Source organism: Channa argus, chromosome 10 (assembly GCF_033026475.1).
Source record: "Channa argus isolate prfri chromosome 10, Channa argus male v1.0, whole genome shotgun sequence".
NCBI classification, from domain to species: domain Eukaryota; kingdom Metazoa; phylum Chordata; class Actinopteri; order Anabantiformes; family Channidae; genus Channa; species Channa argus.
Window position 1 is genome coordinate 6,330,208 of NC_090206.1, and position 15,654 is coordinate 6,345,861.

The 15,654-nt window shown below is 39.5% G+C and overlaps 2 protein-coding genes across 9 annotated transcripts in view; one reads left to right on the top strand and one right to left on the bottom strand.

The window, feature by feature from the left end:
- myot (myotilin) overlaps positions 1-5,593 on the top strand; it is a 22,462-nt gene extending 16,869 nt beyond the window's left edge. For 2 of the 8 annotated variants that reach the window (XM_067519368.1, XM_067519372.1), the window contains 2 exons: positions 454-629; positions 2,487-3,248. In XM_067519368.1, coding sequence (XP_067375469.1) covers positions 454-608 — 155 coding nt within the window. In that variant the 3' untranslated portion in view covers positions 609-629; positions 2,487-3,248. Of the gene's footprint in view, positions 1-453; positions 2,456-2,486; positions 3,249-5,365 lie in introns of those variants that run through there. The other 6 variants (XM_067519367.1, XM_067519371.1, XM_067519364.1 and 3 more) reach the window with 4 other exon arrangements.
- Positions 3,477-10,159, bottom strand: hdac3 (histone deacetylase 3). Its single transcript, XM_067519373.1, has 15 exons — positions 9,975-10,159; positions 9,169-9,251; positions 8,930-9,072; positions 8,335-8,416; positions 7,946-8,002; positions 7,792-7,847; positions 7,573-7,706; positions 7,172-7,252; positions 6,935-7,008; positions 5,346-5,410; positions 4,503-4,592; positions 4,349-4,407; positions 4,069-4,148; positions 3,704-3,861; positions 3,477-3,599 (listed from the first exon to the last, which is right to left on the bottom strand). Exons 1-15 carry the CDS (start codon positions 10,027-10,029, stop codon positions 3,530-3,532), a joined length of 1,287 nt encoding a protein of 428 aa, XP_067375474.1. The 5' UTR covers positions 10,030-10,159; the 3' UTR covers positions 3,477-3,529.
- Between the last annotated feature and the right edge of the window lie 5,495 nt (positions 10,160-15,654).

Sequence of the window (15,654 nt, forward strand, 5' to 3'; positions counted from 1 at the left end):
GGAATCTGCATGTCTGTAAATGTGTTAACAGTTGCTCTACTGTAAATACTGCAGGTTTCCGTAAAGACACCTTCATGTGCATATGAGGAAAGACAGTAATTCCAACACCCTGAATTGTTTCTGATGTCTGTTATTTACAATATTTCAAACATCAGGATACATACCTGAAGTATTAAATTAGATGTATGGCTACATTTAAGTAATGGTATGTGGGTAACGCTGAGCAAGTTAACACTGCAGTAAACTAATGATGTCAGTGTTTGTAGTAACTATATTCACTATTTGTTTATTTTAATCAAAGTTATCCAGCTCAAATCAGATTCAAAATAGTCATTATTCACATTTTACACAAACAACAAAGCAGCATAACTAACAAAAATATTGCTCTGGAGTATAACTGATCAGCACAGAGCATATCAAATTCACCGCCTCCCTTTTTTGTGGCCCTAATAGCTCGTACCACCCCGGCCATGAAGACGGCCCCCCCAGGCTCGAAGACCTTGAAGCTGCTGTCGTCTCTGAGCCACGTGCCCGCTCTGACTGTGGAGAGCCCCGCCCAGCACACCGCCCAGCACACCGCCCCGCTGTTTGAGAGTGAAGAGCTGTAGACCTGCACCCGCTCCACTATGGTATCCACCACACATGTCTGAACTGTAAAACTGGGCCAGTTTGACATCAGGGCAGAAACCGTTGTGAACATGCTTTGGTTCAGCGCATGAATTATTGCCATTACAGCAGATGAGCACATGTCTCAGAATAGTTTGGAGGCCAATCAGCATCAGGGCGAATAAGCTTCTGTGAACAAGCAACACAGCAACCGATAAGTGCTGTCAAATTTTCCTGACTAAAACTATGCTGCAGTATTAAAGGCATTTCCTTTGTTATTGGAAAAGTTTAATTTTGTGTTGCTCAAAAGAAAGCAAAAAAAATGATTTTATTCTAAACTGGCCCGAAAAGATTCTTTGAAATATGTAACATAAGAACACTAGACAACTCAGGAGATGTTTTTCAGGAGCTGAATTCCCTTCTGCGGAACTTTGCCACTAGTAAGATTCATTGTTCCTATTGTCCATCTGCTGCTGTGTCCCCCCTTTATTCTCCGTCTGCCTTTGCTGTTAAGGCTCATGTCTGACACTTGATTGTAAGCCTCTCAACTCTGCCTGTTCTGTCTGCTGTCAACAAAATCGTCTAGGTCATGGATGTATAATTAGACTGGCGTACGGAGTGACAGTGAGCCCTGCTGCCCGTTTTATCCCACTGGTCAACAACAGTACTGCAACACATAATTGTCTGTGATGCAGCACCATTTTTCCCATAGAAAAACATCTCAAACAGCACAAAGGGCCATTTATTTCTACTTGAAATTGGCATCTCTTGGTGTATGTGCTTGGTGAGCACAGAAGTGTAAAGTTTCTAGCCCTCTTCTATGGCCTAAGTTAAAAACGCAAAGCAACCTCCATTAACTAAATGACATAACCCAACACTGCCAACACCACTGCACTTTGATCCTGACAACTGTCTTTTCACTGCCCCTCTTTCCTCTAGGTAGTAGCTGAAACATGATGCTTTTTATGTGTGATTGTCCCTGAATGCTGCTTCAGGTGTGTCTGTGCAGCTTCGTCAACTGGGGGAAAAAAAGAGATTTATGACTTGGAACTAGTCTGATTTTACTGCTCAGATTTTCTGCTGTGGTCTAAGTTCAGCCTAATGTGTGTTTTTAAAGATGGTTTCTGATATACAGTGTATGTGAATTAAGCTATTTATTTGAACTGAAGTTATTAGTTATCTAAGTCTTCATAAGGCTGCAACCAGAAATGTTTAACATCAGTGAGTTGGGCAAGAGAACGACATGCTTCTATTCTGTCACTCGACTTGAACACGAAACATTTTATCACATCTGCAGAGCAGATTGGACATTTTGTAAACTTTACTGCTTTAGTTGCATATTTCCATCATCAGTGTTCTGTAAAACTCTGGGTGTCCGTATGTCAGCGTGTGCCCACAGATGCCAAACTCACCATTTCTGACCAGAGACGTATTTAAATGGGTCTTTTTTTTTTTTGCCTGGAATTGCATGCAAACTGATAATTTTGTACTTAGCCTCACATGGCCACAGTGTAGAGTCAGAAATTCCTTTGGAGATGTCCATTAAAATATGAAATATGGGTCAGAACAGAACATGGCATTTTCATGTTCAGCCTGTGACAGTTTTTACAATAACACGTATATGGTCCTTCTTCAGATCCAGTGACTTTAAATAGATTTTCTAGTTTGTCATGTTTGGGTCAAACAAGATTAAATATCCGATTTACTTAATGCCCCACAACACTTCTGCTAAGTTTAGCCCTGTCTGTTGAGATTTTAAACTAATGGTAGTGTGTATTCTCAAGTACTGATTGTTGTGCAAGAAGTTCTACATATAGGATGAATGAGGAATAAACTCACTATGACTTTGGCAGTGACTCCTGCTATGTTTTTCTTTTTAGTTGGCAGTGGTGCAGTGAGAAGAGCCCAAGTCATTTCGCCCTCTGGTGGCTATGTTCAAAATGTCAACATTTTTTTAATTTTATTTATTTCAAACAAAAGCTGTAGACAATATCAAAAGCCACGTGAAATCAGTTTGACAAAAAGAGGTCCAGAAGTGGTAGAAAGTGTTTCTACTCGCCTCTAATGCTGATCTGTAACAAAGCTGCTGTTATGGCCCAGCAGTCTGGCATCTTGTTTACCTACTGTACCTGCTTCTGCACAAAAAGGCTCCAATATCAAACTAATACCAAGTTTCTCCTCTTCTTCATTAGAAACACTCACACTTCATTATTTATACCTATATACAACAATAATGCAGTTTGCTTGTAGAAATCAAATCAGTTAAAAGTGGAGGTTCACACTATAATGTCCAGCTCCACCTCACTGCTCAACGTTTCTGAACTATGAGGCACATGACTAGTGATCAAAACAAAACGTTTAAACATATGTAGTCTGTAAAGTTTGACTAATGTTTCTTTCCACTTGAACTGTTTCTCAAATTATCATGTCCTGTCTGAGAGCCATCAAAAATCTCACCTGTTGCCTTTCTTCTGTTTTTAACTGCTCTGACATCTTTTGGGTTAAAAGGACACTGCTTTTAAACTGAATTCAGTGAACAAAAAAAATGTTAAATTTGATGTTTAAATACATCTTATTGCTATGATAATGGGTTTGATTCCAAGTGATAAAAATGTAAAAAGAACACATTAAAAAAAAAATAATCTAAACAATAGACTATAGTTATGCACATACAGAAAAGCAGAACGACATTGCACAGCTGATACACAATGTTCGTTACAGTATTTAACATGTTGACTAACCCACCCTCTGCCTCCTCCAGTGCTAACATCACATCTGCTCGGGTGAGTTATGGTAGAGGAACAGCTGTGATGTCAGTGTGGAGAGGCCACGTGGGTGCTCACAGCTTGACAGTCTTTTTCTTTGACGTACATCTGAGGCAAAGGTGTGGTGTTTGGAGACAAAAGCTTCTCATTCTTGTAGGTCAAATTTCCACATCACTCTCTTTGTCGTTGTCATGGTCACCGTCGTAGAACTCATTGGCTGCCTCAGGTCTAAGAAAGGGATTTTAATGACAGCCAGTAAGATGCAACTCGCATAGTTAACATATTGCACAACTCCAACTCCTTTTAGACTGCACCCTTCCAGATGTGCTCACCTGGTGTAGTTTTCTTCAGCCCCCCTCTCATCGGGGTCTGGCTCATCGTTGCGTTCGTAGCTCAGCATATCAGACGGGACGTCATGAATCTGGACACTGGGCGCATGGTTCAACATCTTCAAGTTCTCAAACACTGTCTGGCGGATCTGGTCCAAGTACTGCAATGACACATGCAGTTAGAACGACAACACGCTGCAGGTACAGATTACCCTGATTTGATGACGGCACTGAAGAGAGACCATGATCATACACAATAAATCTACTGTAAGAACAACCCTCTGGTCCTGCAGATACACTGAAGTGTATAAGAGTAGAATAAGAACTATTAAATCAGTAACATTTATTAGTATTTAATGATGTTTTACCTGTCTGGAGTTCTGGTTTTCTATCCTTGTGCTCACGTCAGGGTGGAGCGTAAAGTCTGGAGCAAAGTACTCAAAATACTCTGGAGAGGACAAATCCAGCAGGGCGAGAGAAATGAAAAACAGAAATGATTTCCACTGAAGTGTCATCTTACACTGAACCTCCAACAGATGGTGCCAAATACTGTCAATGTTCAATATGAATGTAGTCAATGAAAACGTTTTTTGTACACGTCTTACTAAACCACTAATAGCTGCTGTGGTATGTAAGGGAACTACTCACCGCTGTATGGGAGCTCGTCACTGATGGATTCATCCACTAAGAGAGACGTCTCAAATGTCCTTTGATCCAGTAGACAAAAATTGTTTTCAGTTTTAAAAGCTTAAATATTATTTTGATGCCACACTTGTTTCTTGTTTCTGTGTGTGTGACCTACCAGCAGCGAGCCACGTTTCTCACCGTGTATCCTCCTCCTCCCAGGACCAACAGCGGAATCTTAAAGCTCTTCACAAACTCCACACACTCACTGAAACACAGAGAGACAAATGAATGCTCCCATATGTACACACAGCGTGTTTCACTTTGTTAGAGGGCGATTTCACCAATTTTCAACTTGCTTTCTATTAATTTAGTGTGCAAATGTACATTAATGCTTTTAAACTTCCTTCTGACTTCCCTATATTAAAATATTTCCCTGCTTCTAGCTGAAAAACTCCTCCAGATGACATCACCTAGAGGAGTTTTCATCATTAGGAGTTCAGATGATGTCATCTGGAGGAGCTCTTGAAAAGCAGGTTATGATGATGAGACCCTGGCCATGATTACAAACTCTATAGTTTGAACAACAAGATGACATAATATGAACTGAGGTCATCTGGAGGCATTTTTTTAGCTAGAATTAGAGAAATATTTTAATACAGCAAACCCAAAGGGAAGTTTAATGTATGAAGTTTAATTTATGTACATGTACTACTCCAACTAAAACCAAAAAAAGCAACATCAAAATTAGTAAAGGCGTCCTGTGGGGCGACTGCGGTGCAGGAGGTAGGACGTGTCCTTGAGCAACTGAACCCCAGCTTAGTTGCTCCCGGTGAGTGTTGGCCAGCTGCATAGCAGCTCCCCCATCGGTGTGTGTGTGAGTGTGTGTGTGTGTGCTTATGAGTGTGAATGGGTGAATAAGAAGCAGTGTAAAGTGCTTTGAGTACCAGCAGCTACAAAAGTGCAAAGTACAGACCATTTCCCATCCTTTAAAGTATGTCAAATGTAACGTCAGTCTTACCCATGTCCTCTTATACTCAGGTTGAAGCAGCCCAGTCTGTCGCAGCCCAGAGAATCTGCTCCACACTGCAAGAAAAAACAAACTTGAGAACCAAACCACTACAGTGGTCTCACAAAATCCAGCTAAAGCTGAGGTTTTCATTCATCCTTTGATATATTGTTTACAATTTACACTGATTAATTTCACATTGAACCACGTCACACCATCTCCAGCATTTGGACCAAGTTGAGCCTCCCCAAAATGTTAATACTTTACATGAGATACTTTTGTGCATTGTTGGGCACGAGTAGCCCAACAATAACTAACATACATTATATTTTACTCACAGAGCAAGTAAAACAGAGCAGGGAGACGAGCAGGAGACACAGAAGCCTTAACAGGCTGTTCCATTATAATGATCAGACCCTCTGTCCAACTGCTCCCTGAAACTGAAATTTGCTTTTGCATATTTACCTTTGTTAGTTAGAAAGAAAGATGTTGGGGGTTATTTAGATAAACCAGTCACTGATGTTTTTTATACGCAGGTTTTTGTCAACTTTACCAAATGCTACTTAAAGAATGTTCGATGAACAGCCCAGTTCTTTTAAACAGCTCATTGGTAGAAACAATGGATTCTTCTACTTGAGAGCTGTTCTTTTTGATGTTGTGGCCAAATTTTGCTGCCTGTCCTACATCTTTAGAATGTTGTCCACTGACGTTTCTTTAAGGGGAGTATGATTTGTCATTTGCTGTCCCTAAATGCACCATTCAGTTGGTCCATCCTCCCTGGCTCAGCTAGAGAGAGAGCGGCAGTTGTCAAGTGACATAATGGGACAATAAATAGACGGAGACGCATTAACATTTCTTTCTGATTGTTTCACAGGTTACAATTCCAAACGCAAACATAAGCCTGTTTCAGATATGAACTCTGAACAATGGCTGGAGAAATCAGCCTCGAACATTGTTTCTAGTTGTGTTTTACACTTCTAACACACAGCGGACAACAAGAGCCAATGAAGGATTTTATGTGACTGGAACTAAAGTACATGTTTCTTCTGTCACCAACTCTGCAGGCAGGTGTACGTGTGCATGTGTGTGTGCGCGCGCGTGAAACCCACAAAATAATGACAATAGGCAATATGAGTAATTTAATACTTTAGTGCTGTTAAACCAAGTACACGCATGTGCAAAAATGAATTATATTTATAAGATGTTTAAGTTTGATGCTGATATAAACCTTACCCTAACGTATCAGGTTCCTCTGTGATTATTTATATAAACCCAGTAACATCTGCCCCCAAATAAAAACATGAGAAAAATAACAATGAGACATTTTTTAGAATGGAGCCATAATAACTGGTTCCCTCAAAATTCCCATCTCTGCCAATTGCATACACACTTGGGCATGTTTAAAAAAAGAAAAAGAAAAAAAAACTTAATATCTCTTTCTAACTATTTATATGCATCTCTGATAAACATTGGTACCTGCATTACTTGCAGTAGGTCCTTATTTCACTAAACCTGAAATATCTGTTATTGTAACACACATACAGTTAATGATTCCTTTAGTTGAAATTGCAGATGTTTGTAAGAAGTCTTTAAGGTCTGACCTGTAGAACGATGCAGGTTGGCTGGTAGAAATCCACCACCTGTTTAATAACTGGCTGGAAAAGCTGCCTGTAGCCTGAAACACACACACACACACACACGACTGTGGTTCACAAGATAACAAGTTCGCCTCAAAATGTATCACCTAACACGGTCACACAATAACAACACTGCTCTAAGTGTAATTTTACTCAATAAATGCTATATTTTAATGATATATGTGCAGAAAGTGAACTCACTTTGGTCATCGATGCCATCTCTCAGAGGGACGTTGAGACAGTAGTACCGACCGCTCTCTGCTCCGACCTCATACATGTCACCTACAGCAAACACACAGATTCTATATAAGTACACATTCTACTAATGCAGTACAAGTGACAGTTTCACTTGTATGTGAACACTGTAAAAATCTAAGGAAAAATGAACAGATGTCATATTCATTGAGAAAGATGTTAAAATAACTGAAAATCACAGCAACAGAATTTCATAAGTCTAAATGAATTAATCTGTTATTCGTGTGTACACTGCTCATAAACACTAAAACTACCAGTTAAAGCATGAGAAGCATGTTCAGAATATCTAACAAATTCCCAGTGTCTACTTTTAATACAGAAAGTAAACATTTCATATATGCATTTACCTGTTCCTGGGAAAAAGTAGTTCCCATATTTGTGGAAGGAGACAGTCATGACTCGGTCTGTCAGGTAAAAAGCTTCCTGGACGCCATCACCATGGTGAATGTCTATGTCGATGTATAGAACTCTAGGATGATATCTGTCAGAAACACACACAAAGCAAAGACTGAAGGAGAGAGAAACCCTGACACTTCTTAAAGTTATTCAGAGGAGTGTTGTTTTACTTGAGGAGCTCCAGTATACTGATGACGATGTCGTTCACATAACAAAACCCAGATGCCTGCAGATGCAAACAAAACATTTTAGTCACCATTAGCAGTAAAATAGAAAAGGGATTTAAGAGAATACTGACTGTAAAATAAAAGACTTTGTCCGGACCTCAAATTTCTTGGCGTGATGTAAACCTCCAGCCCAGTTGATGGCAATGTCACAGATCTAAAAACAAAAATAACAGAAATAGCATCAGCTGAAGGTCACAATATTCCCTTGAGAGCTGAACATTTCAGTATATCAAATAAAGTGTTTGATTTCACCCTCAAACACTTTAACTGCTACACACATGTTCATTCTAAGCTACCAGCTTCTAGGGAGCCTCAGAGCAGGACAGGAAGTTAACTTGGCTACAAAAGAAATAAAATCAAATCTCCCCTAAATGAGCACTTACAAAGTGTGTGACACAGAAAGAGCTGAAGTAGCAGCAGATTTCCACAGCTGCAGCACTATCTTCAGTCAGTGGGGGTTGTGTGTATTTGGATTCTGTGCATTACCTTGTGGTTGAGTTGTGTAGCACCTTGTAAAGAGGCTCCTGTGTATCTTGAGCAAAACTCAAAAAGCCCTGGAAACACAGGACTGAAACACACACACAAAAATATTTTCTTATGGTTAAGTCAGAGATTTGGAAAAATTTAAAAACCTACAAAACATGAAGTGAAGGTCAACTCTCTGTTGCACGGGTAAAAGATATAGGCTGAGACGAGACCCTCACATTACTTTTACATAATGAACAGTAATTACAGGTTTAAGCAAAAGATTCGCCATTTTCTCTTTTGTCATAAGTGTTTTCCCAGAAATACTGCATTTTGCCGTTGGTGTGTGGATGGTGAAGTGTTAAAAGCTTTTAAGCCACTCTGTCGTTCTTACTGACGGTCACTGAGTTATGCATTTGTATGTCGTCAGTCTATTTCATAAATAAAATGATTTGCTTATTTTTACAAATCCTGGTATTTTTCCCCACTTGAAACCAGCTATCTGAACCCATCTGAGATGTTCAAGTACATTGTACACAAAGAGAACTATTTTGGCAGGTTTTCTAAAAGTAATAATTATTACTAATACTTTTGAATCAGGTACAGTCATGCTTACCAGTCATCTCCAACATTAAATGTGTTGAGGCTCTTTGTGAAGCCTTGCATGTTGTTGGGGCTGACTTTTTGTAGGAAGTCTATGTAGTCTTCAGAGTGGAACCGACACATGTCATGCTGAGATGCTTTGTATGGTTTAAACACCTAGTAATAAATTTAAAAAAAAAAGCCACAAATGACTTAAAGTCCATCATTTTGTCAGGGTCTAAATATCCAACAATCTGTCTCTGTGCTGCTCACCATCATTTTCTTGTAGAGTCCATAGTGCAACACCAAACTGTGCGTCAAAGACAGACGATGAGGCTTCATGGGGTGACCAGCACCTGGAAGAGACGGTTTCCACGTTACAGTAAAATCAGTTCTCTAGTGCACCAATTATATTAGATTAGAGCAGATTACATGACAATGTAACTCTAAAACTACATGATCTCAGTTTTTAAAATCAGGCTGAGAAGAATAACAAATGATAGAAATACTATGCAGCTAATTTTCGAATTTTTCTACTTACTTTGTTCGAAATGAAGCCAATCTGCATTACCTGCACCTCATTTGTGTGCAAATGTGTGTGTGAAGTGACTTTAGATGTCCCGGTTCAAATAGTTTCATCCATGACAATTGAAGTTTTAAGTTGCAAAGCATATATCGTGGTTTAGATTTGGAAAATAAAGTGCGATATTACTTTACTTTACAGTCACAATTGAAGGAACATGACAGCAGACCTGTCCGCACTTAATAAGACATGTCGAGTAAGAAGAATCACATTAATTCAACTCAAACACTCACAGTGACAGATATAGTTTGTTAGGTGACGTTAGCTAGCTAGCGGCACATAGCCGGCTGCTTAGCTATCTGTGCACACACATAGCTATAATAAAAAATAAAAACGAACGCAGTAAGCGTACAAATGCACCGTGACTTTGTGAAATGCTAAACGATAAATATAAAAATCTACTTAATTCCTGCAGTTATTAGCTTGTAGCATTGGCCAGCTAAATATTAGCACCCTTTCCCATTGTAGTCCTGTTCATTACAATAACCAAACTCACCGTAATGAAAGTTGCCCACGTCTGGGTCGTAAAAATAAGATGTTCTGTTTGTCATTCTGAAAGAAATATTTTCTGACGTTTCCCGTAAAACTACGATTATTCATGCATATATAAAATCCACATTTTGCCGTGAATTAGCACGTAGCCGCCTCCGGCTGCTTACGTCATCAGACCGGGACCGTAATGGCGGGCAGGGGAGGGGGAGAGAAAGTGGTTGGCGATAAAACAAAAACAGGAATATCCCATTCAAGAACTCGTGCGAAATACGCATGAAATAAAATAACAATACAATTCCTTAAAATCAATTCCTTAAGAATTTTAATCCACAAAAGAGACAAATAAGAAGACAGCATTATTTTTGGCACGAAATCCTGCAAAGGCGTGTCTAGAATGTTTTAATCGGGGGGGGGGGGGGGGGGGGGGGGGCGGCAAAGTAGAGCAAAGAGGGCACATTTGGAAAGTAGTCAAAAAAGGTGTTACACTGAAATGTAATGTCATGTTCAGTGAGTAATAAAGCATGCAATAATTGTTTATCCATAGTGAAAGAATTAACACTCCTCTCATACAGTTCTTATTTATAATCCTCTCAACTTTGAACATTTTATTCATAAAATGTTTCTATATATCAATAATAACTGGTAGTCAAGAAAAACATGTTCATCAGTCCAACAAATCTGCTGACACACCCTTACACATAAAGATGGCTTTCATTCTTAAATACTTTCTTCGAAAGCTGAACTAAAACCTTTCACTTTTCAACGTTGACAAAAGAAAAAATGCCCGTCCATGATTAAGACAGATACAAATTGGACTTGTACGTATTTCAATGCACATCATTTGAGCCATTAGGAAAACATTTTTGTCTCAATCAGACTATTTTGACAGCATCTGTCTAACATGCCTCTGCAGATTTAGTTTGAAGTAACTTGCATGTAAATTCAGTACAGCACCAAGGACTTAGCCTACCTGCAGAACTGGGTTTATTTTAAACACCTGTTCATTAAAAAACATGTTGGAGATTTTCCAGATGGTGAAGTGCTGGAAAGCAGATGTGGCAGAAAGGACAAGGTGCAAGAGCTGGAACTCAAGGTAGGGATGTCAACACAGATTCAGTAAACATGCATAGTTTTTTCTATCCTTTTAGCAAAGATGTTTAATGAACTTTAAAGATGCTACAAGTGAAATGTAGAATTTCATGTCCCTCCTGTCTTTTGGGTTGTCTTCCCTTCCTCTCCCTGTCTTTTTCCATTGTAAATAATTCCTATTTGTGCAAAAGTGTGAGATGGCAAGAACAGATGTGCCTGAGAGGTCTAACAGCACAACCTAACAAAGACAGGGTCATGTCTGCCATAAGAATGTGTGTGTGTATGCATGAAAGTCTGTGTGACAGCTAAACTCTGGAGATAATTTTTAGATTTATTGATGCACCTAACTAACTACTGATATCTGGAATTACTGTGTGTACTCATACACACGCGCGCACACAAATTCACTGACAATGATTTACATGAACCAATAAAAGAATGAGAATTCTGTAGGAAGATATAAATGAGTTAATCAGAGGGAAATGCTTGCCATATACAGTAGTTGTTTTCTCACCAAAGATGAACTAATTACTATTAATATTATCTAATAATTAGTTTCTGAATAATAGATATAGAAAAGACTTAATGTCATTATGCATTTGTTTTGTCTCATACATGCACACACGTGCACATGCGACTTGATACACACCCCAGCTAATGGTTTCATGTAATTCCACTCATCAATAATAGATGTGTCGAAGAACATACAAATAGACAAACGAATGCAGGGAAGATTGCAAACTAGTAACCATGGATTAAAAACTTCTAGGATAAAAACTGTTAGGCCAATGTTTCATGGGTGGTACAGAGAATATCCATCCAGGATGAGAGGTCTCCAGTCTATCTCAGGGCCAACACAGACAGACAAGCATTTACACGTATGGGCAATTCAGCAGTGAAACTAACCGGCATGTCTTTGGACTGTGGGAGGGACCAGGAGAGGTAACCCACACAAGCACAGGGGGAATGTGAACATGACAGATAAGGCCACAGCCAGGTGGTATTCAAATCAGGGACCTCCTAGTTGTGAGGTGGCAGCACTAACCACTCTACCTGCCCGGTAGTAAAGAGAATATGCTGTGAGATAATTATGATGGTCCACAGGTGGCCGGCAAGCAAACCAGCAACCTTCTAGCAGCAGCGCTAATCACTCCACCACCCTGCCCTCACTCTTTTTTTTTAAATGTTGTACCCTCATAAGGCAAGTACAGCTGTTAATCAACTCTAATGGACCTTTTTGTGTATTTGTGTTTTTCTACTATTTTATAATAGTAGGTTATAATGTAGTAGTAGGTTTATAATGAAGTTTATAATAGTTTATAATAGTAGGTTTATAATGAAGGTATGAGGGGGGATCTCTTTGAGGAGGTTCCCCTCCACAGTCCAAAATACATGCATGTTGGGTTAATTGGTGAATGTAAAATTTCCTGTAGGTTTGAATGTAAGTGTGAAGTGTGTGTGTGTGTCTCTCCGTGACCCTGAGATAGACTGGTGACCCTTGTCCGATGACAGTTGGGACAAGAAGACATCATCTGAAATAAATGGTGCATAGTAGTGACCTCAGCCGTGGGAAACTAACAGAAAAAAATCCTATTGAATCATTGTCTCCATGCTACGCCCTAAAATCACAGAGGAAGAGAGAAAAGAAAAGCGGAGGCAATTTTTCATCTTCGTCTATGACTTTAATTGTCAATGCAAAGCTGGCATAATTGTTCACAGAGCAACAGGGCGTCACCTTCTCTCTACAGAATGTGTGTTGGCTTGTCGGTTGATTTGCGTTGGAATGTCTGGATGTACATTTTTACTTTCTCTCTCTTGGATTGCTTCCTCTCACTTGCTCCCTGTCTGCCTGCAGCCAAATGGCAGAGTTTCTCTGGATTGATGGTTTATGTATTATGTATCCCGGATGTGACAGGTTACAGTAGGTTCAACACAGAGGAGCTTTAGGCACTGATCATGTGTCAGAGCAGCTAGATTTGAAACTAAAGTGTAATGTGCTGCCTTTTTTTTCTCCTTTGAAAACATTTATAATTTTTCAAAATTGTGAACTCCATAACCTATAGGAAGCATTTTTGGGAGGGATTGAATAAAGACCTGTGTTAACAGATGGACATAGAAGTAGACAAAATGTGTGAACTTGGCGTTTAATGTTTGTGTGATTTGAAACAAAGATAGATCAGTACTAGGCATCTTTTCGAAAATTGCACCTTGCACATGTGCTCCTGTGCTACAATAAGAGCAGGTGGTTCAGCCTAATGAGCCACACATGTTGCTCCTAAACAGGAAGATGTTCCCCAACACTTAACTCAGACAAAGGGTAATTATACAAATATAAAAAGAGGTAATTAAAAGCATTACCACACACAGTTAAAATGTGTGCGCCCCAATAAAACAATGCAATGTAAATATAAATACACAAATTCCAAATTAAACAAATTGAGAAATTTGTTCCAATGTAGTGGACTGAAAATCAAATGCACCTGTGTACACAAGGAAACTGGGGTTGGTACTTGTGCTGTGTTACAACTGGCCTGAATCAGGCCAAGTCAAGTTGTGACTGTTCTTCATGTTGCAGCCTCCTGGTTTTACATAGGTTTACAAAATGGTTTAAATGCTAAAATATAAGAAATGCAAGGTGACAACAAACAGCACGTGTCATTCTAAAGAACACATACACACTTTCAATTTAGACAAAGAGTATGACATAGATCTGTGTATCCACCACCTACATGGGTATAAGTTATCACACTTCTGTTACACAGGTCTGTACTAGAGCAAGATACCCTAGAAAAAAATGCTTCATGTATGTCTGGATGAAATGTACTATAGCCTCTCAAATTACAGCATGAAAAGTAGTTTCACTGATTTCCTGAAACGTACTTAATGCTAACATAGCAAACAACTTACACCCAAAGACTGACTGTGTAACATTTCAGCAACTGTGCCTTGCATCTTTTAAAGCGTGTAACATATTTGATGGAGAGTGCTGTTAGAGACATGTTAACATTTACATCTGCATGGCTTGTCGGTCTGTGTGTGTGTGTGTGTGTGTGCTCGTGTGTGCGTGTTTGTGTGTGTGTGTGTGTGAGAGAGCATGCACATATGCGTGCATGTAGGCTTCATCCTTTGCTGGCTTGTTTTGGCTCCAGGGTCCAAATCTGTTCTGTCAAGCATCTGTCTCTGCCTGTTTGTTGAAACACACACACTCACACACACACGGGGGAATGTGCCTTCACTAAGTCATTCCCGTGTGTGTGATTGCCATGGTGATATATATACAATATACAGAGGTCTGAGGCATTATTTATGACAAGCATTACAAAAGTGGTGACGGCCTACTGTACACAACCTTTTGGCACCTGTGGTTTTGGCACCTGTGTGCACACACACTTGCACACACGCTCAAACTCTTGCATGGTTATAAATAATTGCAAATATCAAATCAGATCAAAATAGTTGCACAAGCACAGACAAACAATTGATAGTGACTTTACAATGATAATGATTCTTGTTTCTTGCATTCTTCTCCCTGCGTTTTTCAAAGTTGTGATTATTGATTTTTCAATTTTATTACTCTAAACCTCTTTGAACAGTTAAAGCCACACATTTAAAATTACACACAGGTCCATGTGATAAGTTCGGGATGCTGTTTTGTTTTCATTCAAGAGGAGAATCCCCAGAATATCTACATGAAAATAGCTGCCACACCATTGTAGGTTTGTTTTCAATCAGAGTTTGATCCCATTTCATTCCTTTGGTTTTCAACTGTTCCAAAAGGGGGAACATGCAAGACATATCATATTTCCAAATCTAGTAATAATGAGGCCCATGTGATGTGTGTATACTGTAGTTATCAGCACCTTGGTGTTAGAGGTTTACAGTTTGGGCATTTCCAACACAAACCTGGAGTATTTATTCACAATGGTGCATTAATTACACACATACTTTTAAATTTTTAAAGCTCAAGGCCCAAATGTCTGGATATATATAGGACATAGAGAATGTGAAGTTACGTCACACTATGTTAATCGTTTGGGGATGCAGGCACCATCTTGTGATCTTGTTTGGCCAAGCAAAGCCAATTTTAAAAAAAGACTGACTAAACTGCTAAGCAATTAAAATAGCAAAGCCAAAAAAACAAAAAAAGCCAGGGAAGAAGAAGTTAGTTTTCAGCGTTGATTTAAAAACAAACAGGGAAGAAGCTTGTCTAACTTGCAAAGGCAGTGCATTGCACATATTGGGGATCTGCAAATGCCTTATCTCCCCTGAACTTCCGCCGGGTCTTCAGCCTGTCCGGGAGCAGTTGGTCAGCTGACCTGAGTGACCGGGAGGGGCAGTGCACGTATCACAGGTCAGAGAGGTAGAGCGGAGCAAGACCATTTAAGGATTTAAAGACAAATAGAGTTTTAAAGTGAACTCTAAGATGAACAGGCAGCCAGTGCAGCGAGGCTTAAAATCAAACTAATGTGCTCTCTCTTCCAAGGTCTGGTTAGCAAATGTGCAGCTTCCTTTTGTGTCAGCTGTAGATGGGACAGGGACAAGCGAGAGACGCAAAAATACCGAGAATTAAAGTAATCCAGCCAAGTTGGGTCTTA